The sequence below is a fragment of the Cibotium barometz genome, chromosome 20 (assembly GCF_041138505.1).
Source record: "Cibotium barometz isolate CiBa-2024 chromosome 20, ASM4113850v1, whole genome shotgun sequence".
NCBI classification, from domain to species: domain Eukaryota; kingdom Viridiplantae; phylum Streptophyta; class Polypodiopsida; order Cyatheales; family Cibotiaceae; genus Cibotium; species Cibotium barometz.
This window is the reverse complement of record NC_141065.1, coordinates 49,735,196-49,750,623: the sequence shown is the minus strand read 5'-3', so window position 1 is coordinate 49,750,623 and position 15,428 is coordinate 49,735,196. Positions and strand designations below refer to the sequence as shown.

Sequence of the window (15,428 nt, the reverse complement as noted above, 5' to 3'; positions counted from 1 at the left end):
AGCTACTTCGGTAGACAAGAAAGTTCAGGGATTTAGCATAGGAATGACGACGAGCATTAAGTTTGAAGCTCAAGTTACTAAATTAGTGATTCAGGGCATTGAGTTTGTGAGAGATTTTATGATTTCCCCTCTCGTTGGAGCATACATAATTCTAGGAATTCAATGGTTTCACAAGTTCCAGCCAGATATTGTTTGGGATAGGCACACATTTTGTATTATCTAGAATGTGTCCAAAGCCTGAGTGACCGTTAAGTGTGACCAAAGAATCTTGAACTTTCCTCTCATAAGCCAGTTGCAAGCTAAACGAGAAATCAAGAAAGGTACACAATGTGTGATGATATATATTCAGACTGCCCAGACGGTGGCCCGGGCTTCAGAGAAGTACCAGATTCTCCATGAAAAGTTCCAAAAGATTTTTCTTCAGGACAATCTCCCTCGGCTCTCCCCCGTCTAGACTGGAGGACCACAAGATAGACCTTCCCCAGGCTCGCGTCCCCGAAGCAAGTTTTCATACTCCCTGTCCAAGACAATGGAAGCGGAGTTGAACCGGTAACTCCAAGAACTGTTGCAGTCTGGCTTTATACACCCCAGTGTGTCACCACTTGTAGCACCGATCTTGTTTGTCAGGAAGAAAGATGGTTCTTCTCGATTGTGTGTCGACTATCGTGCACACAAAAGCTGACTATCAGGAGTAACTTCTCGATGCCTCAGGTAGATTACAACAGAATGGCCATCCAACAGCTTACATGTCTCGTAAGTTACTGCCCGCATCAAAGAATTACTCGGTCTACAATCGGGAACTCCTAGCAGTCATGGAGGCCTTGAAGCATTGGAAGTATTTCCTTTATGACCATGAATTTGAGGTTCGTGTTGACCATCAGGCATTACGTTAGATTCAGACAATGCTAAGTGCATAGTGGAGTGACCATCAGCACCGCTGGTCAAATCTTCCAGCAATTTGGTGGTATGATCGAGTACCTTCCAGGAAAGGCTAACCCAGTGGCCGATGCTTTGAGTAGGAAGGGAACAATGACATTGATTCAAACCAGTAGACTCGACCTTGTTGGTACAGGACTAGATGACATGAAGCACGCGCACGCAGATTCCAAGGAATTCGGTACAAAGTGGGAGCAAGCATTGGACTCCAGAGGACCATGTCACTTTTTGATACGAGATGGTTGGCTTTTCTACAAAGGTCGACTTTGTGTCATGAAGGCGTGCAGGACATCTCTTCTCCATGACACCCATGAAGGCGTGCAGGACATCTCTTCTCCATGACACCCATGACGCTATCACTGTTGGTTACCAAGGCATGAATTCAACTCTGGAGAAGCTAGAAAGACACTATTATTAGCCAAGAATGAGGCGCGATGGGTTCTCTCATGTGCAACACTGTGACTTTTGTTAGAAAGTGAAAGCTCCTCGTGGGAAGAAGATAGGGTTGTTATAGCCTTTACCAATTCTCGAAGGACCTTCCCAAGATATATCAATGGACTTTGTCACAAATCTGCCTCCCAGTTTGGGTAAGCATAATATGCAATGCTTAACTATTGTTGATAGATTCAGCAAATTTGTTATGCTTATTCCATGCAAGGCATTGGTACCCGATTGGCAGTGTGGAAGATGTTGCCTATTATTTATTCGGTATTGGTACTCGATTGGTTGGATTCCTAGGACCATAGTGGTATACCGAGATGCCAAGTTCACTAGTCATTTCTTGAGGGCATTGTATGACAATTTTGGTACTAAATTGATTTTTTCTAGTGTATTTCGTCCACATACTGATGGCCGGAAAGAACTCTACAACATGTTGGTCTTTTGATGTGCGGAAGTGTTATGTCCATGATCAACGAGGTAAGTGGGAATCATATTTGCCTTTAGTTCAAGCAGTTTTGAATGATTCATTTTCTTCAACTATTGGCAGGTCTCCATATGAAGGAGCGTTTGGAAGACCATTCTAGTTGCTATTGACCAGAACCTCGTCGTTAGTACTTGAAGTAAACAGATTGACGGAGTCTTGCCAAGAGATCTTGGAATCAATTAAAGATAGGTTGGTTAAAGCGCAGGAGGCCTAACACTCGACAGGCCAACAAAGACCGAAGGGATGTGAAGTTCTCGGAAGGAGATTGGGTTTATCTTTGGATTATGAAGCAAAGACTGAAACAGGTGGGCAAGCGATGTCCAAAGTTCTTGTTCAGGAGCTTTGGACGTTTTTCTATCTAGAGAAAGATCAACGAGGTGTCAATGAAGTTGAAGCTACCTCCGAGTTGGACTATGCACAATGTGTTCCATGTCAGTTGGCCAAAACCGTATGTAGGTCCAATCCCTTCAGAAGTGAAAGACGAAGCGGAACCATACATACTTGATGAAGCTAAAGTGATGGTTCTAGAACAGATCCTTTTGCATCGCTTAAAGCATGGCTCAAGCCAAGGACAAAGACAGTTCCACGAAGTTTAAGGACTGAGGGACCTTTTGTCTTGACAAAGAATTCTTCAACAACTATCTGGCTTTATTGACGGACTATTTGGAGGCTATGCAGCTTCCGTAGTTAAGCAAAAGGGAATGTTGTGTGCATCCCGCACTTGGATGCAACGTAGACACATCTGAACAAGAAGGTGCAAGACTTGGAGTGGAATTTGGTCCCATGTGAGCCTAGTGCGGGACGAGTTAGCCAGGGTTCCACTCTACGCGTCCGGGGTCAGGTGTGCATTGTTCTACACATGAAGGGGTGCTAGTCCCCGTACTGTGAGTGTCCCTCTGGAATGATGTCAGATAACCTGAGTGTTGATGGGAGAAGGAACCTGAATTAGGGTTTAGAGTTCATTCATGGGAGACATACACAGAGAAGCAAGGGAGAGAGAGAGAGAGAGAGTTGTGGGGATAAGTCAACTCATGAAAAGCATGAGTGTGTGACTCCCCTATCACACATGTATATTGCACTAGTACACATAGTGCACTTAGTACATTAAAAGTACTAAGTGTACTATGTACTATAACTTATGGGCTTGTACACACTATAAGGGTGGGCATAACGCCTTTACCCCAACAACCTCCCACTTAAAGGCAAAGTGCCCTTAAGTAAAGGAAAAGAAAAAATCAGCATGTACATGATAATATACAAGGCCATATCAAGGCTGAAAATGGCCTCATCCAATGCCCATCAAGTGTCTGCAATGAGCAAACCGCTCCGGAGGCAAACTCTTCGTCAACAGATCAGCCGGGTTGTCATCCGTGTGAATCTTAACAAGCTGAATTTGCTTGTTCTCTATCACCTCTCTGATGAAGTGATACTTCACATCCACATGCTTCGTCTTTGCATGAAAGACAGGGTTCTTTGCCAACTGGATGGCACTCTGACTGTCACAATGCAACAATGGAATATCCCCTGTATATCCCAAATCAACCACTAACCGAGATAGCCATAATGCCTCCTTGCAAGCCTCTGTGGCTGCAATATACTCGGCCTCTGTAGTAGATAAGGCAGTGCACTTCTGCATCCTGGATATCCATGACACAGCACCTCCTGTGAATGTAAACACATAACCGGTAGTAGACTTCCGGTTATCTGGATGACCGGCATAATCCGAATCCGTGTAACCATGCACTAATGCATCCTGTTTGCCAAAGCAAATGCACAAATCCTGTGTGCCCTTCAGGTATCTCATGACACCTTTCACTGCTTCCCAATGCTTCTTGCCAGGGTTGGCCATGTATCTAGAAACCACTCCCACTGCAAATGCAATGTCCGGCCTAGTAGCAACCATGGCATACATGAGACTGCCACAAGCTGAAGCATACGGAATCTTGGCCATATCAGCCCTGTCTCTATCCGACTGTGGGCTGTCCATAGCACTGAGTTTCACATATGGAGGCAAAGGAGTACTAGCTTTCTTCCCCCCGTCCATATTGAACCTCTGCAAGACTTTGCCAATGTATTCCTTCTGAGACAAATACAACACATGCTGATTTCTGTCCCGAAGTATCCGCATACCCAAAATGTGATTTGCATCACCCAAATCCTTCATATCAAAGGTCTCGTGCAGCCTCTTCTTCAAGGCATCCATCTCTTTACGAGATTTCCCGGCAATCAACATATCATCAACATACAAAATGAGAATCAAGAGACTGCCATCCAAAGCTTTCTTGGTGTACAAGCAGTGATCTATGTCACTTCTCCTGAATTTCTGTGATTTCATGAATGTATCAAATTTATGATACCATTGTCGTGGTGCCTGTTTGAGCCCATAAAGACTCTTTTTCAGCTTGCATACAAGCTTCTCCTTTCCACTCACTGCATAACCCTCTGGCTGCTGCATATATATCTCTTCATGGAGATCACCGTGAAGAAAAGCAGTCTTCACATCCATCTGAATCAAGTCCAGATCATCATGCGCAACCAAAGCCAACACAGCTCTAAGTGTGGTCATTTTGACCACTGGAGAGAAGATCTCATCAAAGTCCACACCATATTCCTGCTTGAAGCCCTTAGCCACTAATCTGGCTTTGTATCTTGGCTTTGCATTTGGTGCAACTTTGAGCCTGTAAACCCACTTGCATGGCAAAACCTTCTTGCCTGCAGGCAAAGGCACCAACTTCCAAGTTCCATTTTTATGCAGAGAATCCATCTCTGACTTCATGGCACGCTCCCATAGAGCCTTGTCTGCCCTCTGTAAAGCCTCTTTGTAACATGAGGGCTCCCCACAGTCAGTAAGCATCAAATAGTCAACCCCTGGAACAAACCTGTCAGGGACTCTGGAGGGTCTAGTGGACCTCCGTACCCAATGACCATCATTTGCAGGTTGCTGTCCAGCCTGCATATCACCCATTGGTGGCTCCTGTTCCATGCCATAAGGCTGAAAAATCATGCCCGGTATATCCTCCAACTGTGGTATATCCATAGGGATATCTTCTGCCATCTCTGGCTGTCCATTTGGACCATTTTCAGCACCATTTAAGGGCTGGTTTTCCTGCTGTAATGGCTGATTTACAGCCCTTTGATGTTGTCCATGATGTCCATCATCATCAAAGATGACTCTGCCAGGCTCCTGTTGCCTTGCAGGCTCCTTATACATGCATGTTTCATCAAAAATGACATCATTGCTGCGTATGATCTTTCTATTTATGGGATCCCAAAGTCTATACCCCATTTCACCTTTGTCACCATATCCTAGGAATATGCATTTATGAGACTTAGGATCAAGTTTGGTGCGCATTTCCCTGCGTATGTGCACGTACGCAACGCAACCAAACACTCTCAAGTGCTTGTATGACGGAGGCTTCCCTGTCCATACTTCTTCTGGCACTTTCCCACCAAGCCTCGTGTTAGGTGACCTATTTATAAGGTGAACGGCTGTCATAACAGCTTCAGCCCAAAAACCATGAGGTAATGCAGCATGTGACAACATAGAACGGACCTTCTCCTGTATGGTCCTGTTCATCCTCTCTGCTGTCCCGTTTTGTGGAGGATCATAAGGAGTAGAGAGCTCCCTCTTGATGCCTTTAGCATCACAAAAGTCCTGAAACTGTTTGGACGTATACTCTCCACCATTGTCGGAACGCAAAGCCTTCAGTGTTTTGCCAGTTTGATTCTCCACATGAGCAACAAACTTCTCAAACACTGAGAATGTATCACTCTTCAAACGAAGAGGATAAACCCACACCTTGCGTGTGGCATCATCAATGAAAGACACAAAGTATTTTGCCCCTCCCAAAGAAAGCTGAGGCATCTCACATACATCTGTATGCACAAGCTCTAACTGAGCATCTTTTTGTCCAAGAGCTTTCTTGTGGGGGCACTGTAGTTGCCTACCATATATACAATGCTCACAAAACTGAAAACTTGAAAACTTTAGAGAAGGCAAGTAACCCAAACGAGACAATTGCTCCATTCCCTTGACACTCATGTGTCCCAACCGGCTATGCCACATAGAAATTTCCGGCAGCTCAGTTGCATTTACATTTGCATGGTGACAAACACCTGCATGCATGAAATAAAGAGTGTCCACCTTAGAGCCTCTGGCAACAACCAGTGAGCCCTTACTAATCTTCCACTTTCCACTACCAAATGTGGTAACATAATCAGCATCATCAAGCTGTCCAGTAGAAAGCAGATTCTTCTTGATCTCAGGCACATGCCTGACATCATGGAGCATAAGCTGTGAGCCATCTGAAAATACAAGCCTCACGTCACCTCTGCCAAGAATTTTGCATGCATGGTTATCACCCAAATAAACCACTCCTTCATTGCCAGCAGTGTACCTGACAAACAAGTCTCTGCAACCTGTGACATGAAAGGAGGCACCTGAATCAATGATCCATGAGTGCATACCATGACCACCTGTAAGAAGTGAATGGGCATCAAGTGAAGACGTAAAGAGGACCTCATCCTCACTGCCACCTGCATGTGACACATTGATTTCTTCGATCTTGACTCCACTTTTGCCCTTTGGCTTTACATCTTTGGCTTCATCCTTCTCTTTGTCTTTGCCTTTTCCCTTTTCTTTCTGATCATTTTTCCATTTGTAGCATTGTTTTTTGATGTGTCCCTTCTTGCCACAATAATGGCATTCCAAATCCTTTTTGGAGCGAGACTTGCTCCTTCCCCTTTCTTGGCTTTTCCCCCTTTGCTGGGATCTCCCACGTGCATTCATTGCATTGGACTTTCCAACAGAGTTGTTTTTCCTGTTCATCTCTTCTTGAAGAAGAGCACCCTCAACATCTGCATATGACAGCATAGCATGCGAATTGCTAGTGGCTGTCCTGAATGTGTCCCAACTCTCTGGCAAAGTGCATAACAAAAAAGTGGCTTTGAACTCATCGTCCATTGCCAACTTTTGATTTATAACCTGGCTGACAATACCATTAAACTCATTGAGATGGGCTGTCATAGAAGCCCCTTCCTTCATCTGAAGGCCTATGAGTTTCTTCAACCAATACACTTTGCTTGAGGCACTTTGTTGGGCATACAAGTCCTGCAATCTCTGCCACATTCCCCAAGCTGTCTTCTCTTCACGAATGCTGAAAAGTAATGAGTCTGACACAGACAACATGATAGTAGATCTTGCCAGCTCATCCATATCTTCCCACTCTTCAGCTGTAAGAGAAGCGGGCATCACACCCCTTTCTTTGATAGGCTTGTGCTGCTTTTTCTGGAGCAACACATTGTAGCACTGGGTTTGCCAAATATCATAGTTATGCGAGCCTTCAAGCTTCTTGATGTGAAGCAATGAAGAGCTCTCACCTGTGGTTACCATAGCAAAATGCAACCTTTAATGCCTGACTCCCTGCAAATGTGCAAACACTGCACCAAAAGATGTGCAAACACTGCACCCAAAGCACACAAAGTGCTCACAAATGTTCTCCCAAGCTTTATCTCCCACTGCGGAAGCAAGAATGCAACTTTTCTCCCACTTTTTGTGATGAAAACACCAAAATCTGGTTGCTGCAGATTTTGGACAGCACCTTAAATGTGCTCTTTTGCCTCTCCAAAGTACTGTACAGCAGTACTAAGCGCTCTCCAATGATGTACCAAACCTGTACCGGCAATTTCAGCAGCTGAATTTGAACCTTTTGATCACTCAAAACAGTGTACAGCCATGCCAAAACATGCACAAAGCTGTGCTAAATCTGTACCAGCAGGTACAATAGCAATAAATGCTCTCCTGGCTGTCCAAATGAGTGAAAATCAGACTTTTACAGTCCTGTACACTGCATAAAACAGTCCCGAACAGAAATTGGGCAAAAGCCCCTTGACTGCAAGCTGATTTTTGAGGATTCAAGGCATAAAAGTCTCGCCTGCTGCTTTGCCAAGCTCAACAAGCATACAAACTTGAAAAGCCCCTTGATTTAAGATCAATTTCTGATCATACATGGTACATTGACGCACATGAAGGCATCCAGAGTGTTCACGATGCTTCCCCCTGGCCACATATACATTTAATACATGAAAGCCCCTTGATTTACAGGCACATTGAGTGCTTGTAAGGCATCAACACATTATCCACAGCATCAAATGCGATTGCCTGCATGCAAATCAACCAAATCGGCACAAAAGCCCCTTGATTTGCACTGCAATTTGCTGCAATTTTGCCCAAATGTGCAATTTTTCACATCATACAGCATGTATGAGTGCTTAATTGCACAATTACATCAAAAGCCCCAAATTTCAACATCCAATTTCCTGCAAATTAATCCTGATTGTGACCAATGTCACCCGATTTTGCGAATTTTGCTCAAAATTGAGCAATTGGGTACCTGTATCCTGCTCAATTAATTGAATTGATAAAAAATTCCCAAAATTGAAGCAAAATACCTCTGATTTTTTTGATTTTCGGGCTGAATTTGAAAAAGGGCAATTGATGCTGTTGCAGTTGCAAGATTTGTTGATTGTTGATGCTTCCTGTGTGTGTTGATTTCTGATCCTTGCAGGTGAAAAGGGGGGGCACTGTTCTGTTGCTGCTGCACCACGAGTCTCTTCCAAAAAAAAAGAAGTCGGGCTGCCTCTTTCCTGCTGTACTGGCTGTGCTGACACGTGTTTGTATGACAGAAGGCGCTTGGCTGGTTACGCACGACCTGGGCAGATACGGGATGCTCTGGCTGATTGCGTACGTGCTGATTTGCTGTCCCGTAGGGCTCCTGTGCAGCCCGTGTGGCTGCTGCTGCTGCTGCTGGGCAGCCCCTGCGCTGCCTAGTTGGGCAGCGTGGCAGCCCACGTGGCTGCCTAATGGCAGCGTGGCAGTCCACGTGGCTGCCTTATGGGCTGCAGGCGACGTGAACAGGGCAAGGCGACCAGCATAAACGACCAGTTATTGGTGACCAGCAAAACGACCAGCAGCTGTGCATACACAGGCGACCAGCAAAACGACCAGCTCTATGGAGGGCTCACAGAAATCAGCAATTGAATGACGGAGCAGCTCACAAATCAGATTAGGGCAAGCAAAACAGGTGCAGTAGAATATGAGCATGGTGCAGCCATCATGAAGGTGCAAGAGGGAGGGAACCTATGCTCTGATACCAGTTGATGGGAGAAGGAACCTGAATTAGGGTTTAGAGTTCATTCATGGGAGACATACACAGAGAAGCAAGGGAGAGAGAGAGAGAGAGAGTTGTGGGGATAAGTCAACTCATGAAAAGCATGAGTGTGTGACTCCCCTATCACACATGTATATTGCACTAGTACACATAGTGCACTTAGTACATTAAAAGTACTAAGTGTACTATGTACTATAACTTATGGGCTTGTACACACTATAAGGGTGGGCATAACGCCTTTACCCCAACAAGTGTTTAGTTTGCAACCAGAAACTGGGCATCTGTAGGAGCATGTAGAAGAGGGGGCAGCCCTTTTGGCTACCCTAGAAAGGGAGTGAAGACTCGCTTCACTTTGCATGGGGAGGTCTCTAAGGTCACCCTAGAGAGGGCCAAGAGGCCCAAGAGAAGGTCGGCCAGCCTCAAGGCATGGCCAGGTTGTGGGCTACAGCCGCCCATGGGCAGCCAGCCAGCATGGCTGGGGCAGTCTGTGCAGGCTGAGACAGCCCCAAAAGCTAGCTGAACAGCAGTGCATATGAACCAGCCATTGTACAGTGTGAACTCCATGGAATAATTTGTATAAAACAGTATTTATTTCCAGGACCAAGTCGTGGAGAGACTTTAGAACAGGCTGACCAGCATTTGTAAGGGGTATAAATACCCAGACCAGAATTCAGTCTTTTCATCTCATTATTCACAAAGGGTTGCTGCGTTCCAAGGGCCTGGACAGCCAAGGGGACGTGCTCAGCCAAGGTGAAGAAGTGCAGGTCAAGAACCAGTATTTATTTCAGATTTACATCATTCTTATAAAGCAAATACACCATTCGTGGTGGGGGCCCTATAGAGGGTATTCGGGACCCAATACTATGTCCTCTGCTCCCTCTCTCTCTCATGGCTCTTGGTGTTTGTGACTGTAGGGTGGCAGTCCTATCAGATATCTTCAGTGGGATCCAGGTGAGTGGGAGTGGATTGATACCTCTCCGATTCATTGAAAAGCCTTCCCTTTTTCAGTTTCATGGTCCGAAATTACAGGCTTCTCATCACTCGATAGATGCATGGGATCCGTACTCTCAGTGTCTTGCTTAATCCTCAGCTTGGTCTGCAATCTAGATGCTTGCATTTTTTCCTAGAGCTGCCCATACCCGAGTGACAATCATTTTTCCGTTTCTTTCAAAATTTTTTTTTTCCATGGCACAGTATATCCTTGGTATCATTGAATCACTTATGGTCTCGTAGACCGTTTTGGTATTTTGTAGGCGTCAACAATACTCTCTCTCTCTCTCTCTCTCTCTCTCTCTCTCTCTCTCTCATGTTAATGCACACAGTTAAACCCAATATTTAAGGTAGAAAGTCTTTTGCATGTGACTCAGGTGGGCTGCATATGAAGAGCATGGCTAAGAAGGAAGGCTCTCTTTGAGTGTGGATCAGGGCCAGTAGGGAAGATAAAAGTTAAAAGTTGTGAAGTTGGTCTTGTTCTTGAGAGAAGTAATGGTGATGGTAGGTGACTGTGTGTGTGCATATGTGATATGTATGCGTGCGCATTTGCCCACTCACGCACATATGCATTTGTGTTGTTGAAAACTTGGAGACATGGGAGAGAAGAGAGAACAAAGGTATGAGAGAATGTATTTGCACTTCTCCCCCCGTCTGCCTGAGCTGCCGGCTCAGCTCAGCCCCGTTGGCATGCTATCACAAGCTCTGCCGGTGTGGGGTGCAAACGGGTGGCGGCAGCAGCTGAAGCGGTGGGCGAGACACCAGGTGGCACGGTTCAGAGTGGCGTGAGGCAAGCATGGGAGAGAGAAGAGAGAGAACAAAGGTCTGAGAGAATGTATTTGCATGACTCAATGCTCATGGTTTGATTAATTGTGTAATCACCAAGTACAATGCAGTTTTTATAGACTTGGAAGTAGCCTTATCTTTTGAGACACACATTGGACACATGTCTCACACAGGATACTCAAACACACACTAGTGGCATGTGGCACATGCACTTATCTTATCCAAATATAAGGGGTGTTCACACACATACATATGAACAAGGCTTAAACACACCTTTTAAGCCCTTTTTAGAGGCTGTTCACACACACATAAGCAGGGACACAAACAGTGGTTCACACACAAGATGGTACACACATACGAAGACTTTGAATACCCAACATGTGTGTGTATGAGAGAGAGAGAGAGAGAGAGAGAGAGAGAGAGAGAGAGAGAGATTAAACACTTTCAAAAGACCCAATGGGTGTATGAGACCAAAAGTGATACAATAGTGTCCATTTATTCCCATCATGGTACAAACGAAAACAAAGACTAGAGGTATGAGCTGGGAATGCCAAGTCTGCGAGAGAGAGAGAGAGAGAGAGAGAGAGAGAGAGAGAGAGAGAGATTTTCCTTGTGACTGATAATATGCCAGAGTGTCAATCTTGTCTCATGTGGGTGGAGGCATACTGTGGCTGTTTCCGCTGCTGCACATGGGTGCGTGTGTGTGTGTGTGTGAGAGAGAGAGAGAGAGAGAGAGAGAGAGAGAGAGAGAGCTTTTCCTTGTGACTGATAATATGCCAGTGTGTCAATTTTGTCTCATGTGGGTGGAGGCATACTGTGGCGATTTCCACTAAATACAATGTGTTCTCATGGGGTAGAGGAACAAGTGGCCAATTAGGCCACGGAGACATCCTTGACAGGTGAAAGCACATCTTCCATTTGTGCATGGTCTTCTAATAGAAAATGGCATTTCTTGTTTGAATAGTCACTACTCCTTCCTTTTGTTTTGAAACCTAACCTACAAAATCTTATGTCAGTAAGTGACATTGTGACAGCATTGCTGTCTTCTCATTGTATTTAAGACTCACAGCTTGTGTTAATTGGTTTAAGAGTAGGCTTTGGTAGGAAATGCCTGTTGAGGTACACTTCAAAATACTTGGACTCAGACCCATTAATAAATGCATATCGTTTTTCCTCTTGGATAGTACCAAACAAAAGCTCTATTGTTTCAAATTTTCAGAGTTGATAGTTAACTTGAATTACAAAATTTGAATGACGAAAGATATACAATGGAAGGATCAAAAGAGATCACTCAAACACTGCGATTACCTTTGTTTCTAGTATGCATATTGCTTTATAAAAATTGAGCACAACTAGCTCTACTCCTGTACATGGTAGGATGCGACAAATTCTACAAGACGACGCCCACTGCCTACTCAATCGACTGGTGATCTCTATTGTCTGGTTGGCATCATCTTACCTGAGGAGCTGCTCACAAACATGGGAGAGGATTGGGTTGAGGAGATATTTGCATGCTGTTCTTTTTTGGTCTTTTTTTTGGGGGGGGGGGGGGGGGGGGGGGGGGTAACTTTTAAGTATTGATAGGGCATGTGGTGGTGGTTATTATCCCCCTTAGCCATGCCCAACACTGCAAAGGGGGAGCAGTTGAGAAAGGGGGAGAAATAATGGCCAACCTTTTCCTCCTGCAGGTGTAGAATTACAAGCTTCACATTGCACTGAACAAAATTTATTGCAAATTTGTTGTGTGAAAATGTGCATGGTCAGCGAGTTCCAATGGTTTGATGGGCCAGCTGGCATGTTGTCTGCCCACCTGTTTGCATGGCCATGTTGAGTGTGAACATGCTAGCTGTTTCAAAAAGCTTGTGGGGCAAGGCTTTTCACTGGTGGGATTTGAAACTTGTCAACCATATACATGCCTGTGCTGAACAGGTCCACATTCAAACCTAGCTAAGCCTCATCCAATCCATGAAATGTTGTGGGTTGTAGAGCCAACTTCTTGCTTCTTGAAAGCCACCACAGACAAGTCCACAAAGCATCAGTATCCCTTGGGGTTGCCCGAGTTTAAGGGCGGCAAGCAACTAGCTATTACAGTCTGTATCCTTGCTAAGGGACGAATGAAGGTGCCTCATAAATTCCTTCAAGTAGAAATTGAATTGGGAGATTGGATTGCCAATTGCTTCCAAGCTCCACAAGGTGGGCATAAATAGTATGGCCTCTGTGCTAAATGTGTGGAAACCCGGAGCACACATGCATCTTTTTGGGAATGTTCCTGTCTAGAACAATTTAGCCTTAAAATGAGAAAGGTTTAGCACGTGGCCTGTATCTTCTTGGTTCTTTGTGGACTTGGAACGCAGCAAGCTGTGGTGAGTTCATGCCTCGAGGCACAAAGTCTAAGAATTATGCTGTAATAAGATAATGCCGGCAGGGACACAATTGATTTAGACAAGCAATGTAGTTAAAGAAGTAGCTCTTACAAATTTTTGGTCTTGGAGAGATGGGAGACTCCTTTTGAAAACATGCAAAATGTGGTTACTCTGCTATCAAAGATAATTATTCAAGGAAATGGCGCACTGAAAGAATGCTTTATTGACCAGATAATTCTGGTCATGATATGGCGTACCCATAACATTATGTCATAGGGTAGAGTTTGTCAGACTTGAGAGCTTGGTGGTGATAACCAACATGCTGGTTGTTGAAGTGGCATGCCTTGCCATCATGTCCAGCAAGGATGCGGTATTATCATATCTAATAATTGTGGCATCTTCTCCAAGAATAATAATCACTGCCAAGGAAGATGTGTTTTTGAAGGAAAGGTGCTAGAAAGTATTACTTTCTATATAGCTAGAAAGTATTACTTTCTATATAGCTTCGGGGCAACCTTTATTTTCCTTGCATGGGCATGCTTCAAGGTCACTAATTGCTGAGGAAATTTCTAAAATTACATATTTAGTCAATTCAGAAATTTGACAAACATGGTTCTTCACTTGACTGGAACGCAGGAATTTACCCAAGATGATAGACACCTTGAGTGCAGATGGGGAAGCATGTGCGTGGGTGGTTCAAAGCTCCAATAATTCCATGGCAAACACAGGTTTGAAGTTTCAGAACATTACCTACGATAGATGAAGAGAAAAATTGCATGACAAATTATGTTTGTAAAAATTGAATTGGTGAGAGATGGAATGCAACGTCTGCAATTTCTACAGCTGCTGCTGCAAACTGGATCTCACCGTCTGAAAGATATGCGGTCGTTCCAGATGAAACTGTAAGAACGCTCGCCAGTCATCTTCACCAAACGGCCAGTGTATGATTTATTATCTTTTTGATTTTTTGGGGTTTCATTTTGAATACGACACCCATCAAATTATAGAATTTCTCGACACTGTCGAACCCACCATATGTACTGGTTTATCTTCATGAAATTCAAATTGGTCTTGATACTAATGTAGCATATTCAAAAACACCAGTCTCTGTAGCCTGTGTCGAGCAGGCTGTACAGTTTAATTCGGCACATAGTTTTCTCGCATCTGTTTGTAAAACTCTACATGTCACTATTTTTTTTACAGGTGAGCAGCCAGCCACCTTGGTCTTTGGAGGGCTTTAGGGAAGATGCCAGTGTTCCAGACACTGATTTTAAGCGCATAAGGACTGAATAGATTATGACTCAAATCTAAAGGGGATGTATGCAGTTGTTGATGTGCAAAGGTAAGTGTAATTTGTAGCTTCCCAGGGCAACCATTCATTGTTTTTTTTGGCTGCCCTTATAAATAATGGCCTATTGTGAAGACTTCTTTCTGGATGCATGTTGGAGTGGCACAAAAAATGTGTATAGGCACATATCTCATTAAATTTACAGAATATCCTTGTTGAGGTGTGAAAGGCTTCTATGTTGGTTTGAATTCTGCTAGTCACAATTTTAGGAGCAGTTCTCATTATTTCAAGAAAAAACGTTGTATTTTTTTTTTTTGCCATTACAATGCGCTTCTGAGCTCAAAAGTGTACCTTTCATGTGTAACAGACTATGATCCATTGATTTTGCAATTGACTGACATGTGAATGCTCTTTGATTTTGGGATTTTCACATCAGCATTCTAGCTTTGGGATGAAGTTAGGAAAAGTTTCAAGTCCCTAACATAGGCCTTTAATAAGTTGAAGGCCTTTAATTAGTTGGTTGAAACAGCTTAGTGGCTTGACCCTGGATCCAATATTTCTCCAAATTGGTGTGTTCTATGAAGCTAATGATGCCTTCTGCCTGGGGATTTGTGTAGCTGGCTGTTGTTTGCAATTTCGCAATGCCGATGGCCTTGTTATTTTACCTGATTTAAATTCCTATTTGCATTTTTGCAATGCAGGTAGCCTTGTTATTTCACCTGATTTAAATTCCTATTTGTTTGTTTGGTTTTCTTGTTTTTTGTTTTTTGCAAAAAGGAGATTCTATTAAGTATGAATAAATCTTACAAAATCGCGGCTGGAAGCCGGAACAAAACAAAACCTCATCCCAAAATGTAGGTTGATCTCATCCAATGTGGGGTACAAAGGTGCCAAGAGAGTCCTGTGGGGGTCATTGAGAAAAATATCCCTTGATCCCACTCCCTAATGAAAACAATGCACTTTGCATGCGC

At 44.0% G+C, this 15,428-nt stretch overlaps 1 protein-coding gene across 3 annotated transcripts in view; it reads left to right on the top strand.

Annotated features, from left to right (window-relative positions):
* Positions 1-14,685, top strand: part of LOC147627973 (ultraviolet-B receptor UVR8-like) — a 66,320-nt gene extending 51,635 nt beyond the window's left edge. For 2 of the 3 annotated variants that reach the window (XM_086814940.1, XM_086814938.1), the window contains 4 exons: positions 11,587-11,705; positions 13,806-13,897; positions 14,013-14,110; positions 14,373-14,685. In XM_086814940.1, the coding sequence (XP_086671066.1) occupies positions 11,587-11,705; positions 13,806-13,897; positions 14,013-14,110; positions 14,373-14,462 (399 nt within the window). In that variant the 3' untranslated portion in view covers positions 14,463-14,685. The remainder of the gene's footprint in view (positions 1-11,586; positions 11,706-13,805; positions 13,898-14,012; positions 14,111-14,372) is intronic. The other variant, XM_086814939.1, reaches the window with a different exon arrangement.
* Positions 14,686-15,428: the final 743 nt, after the last annotated feature.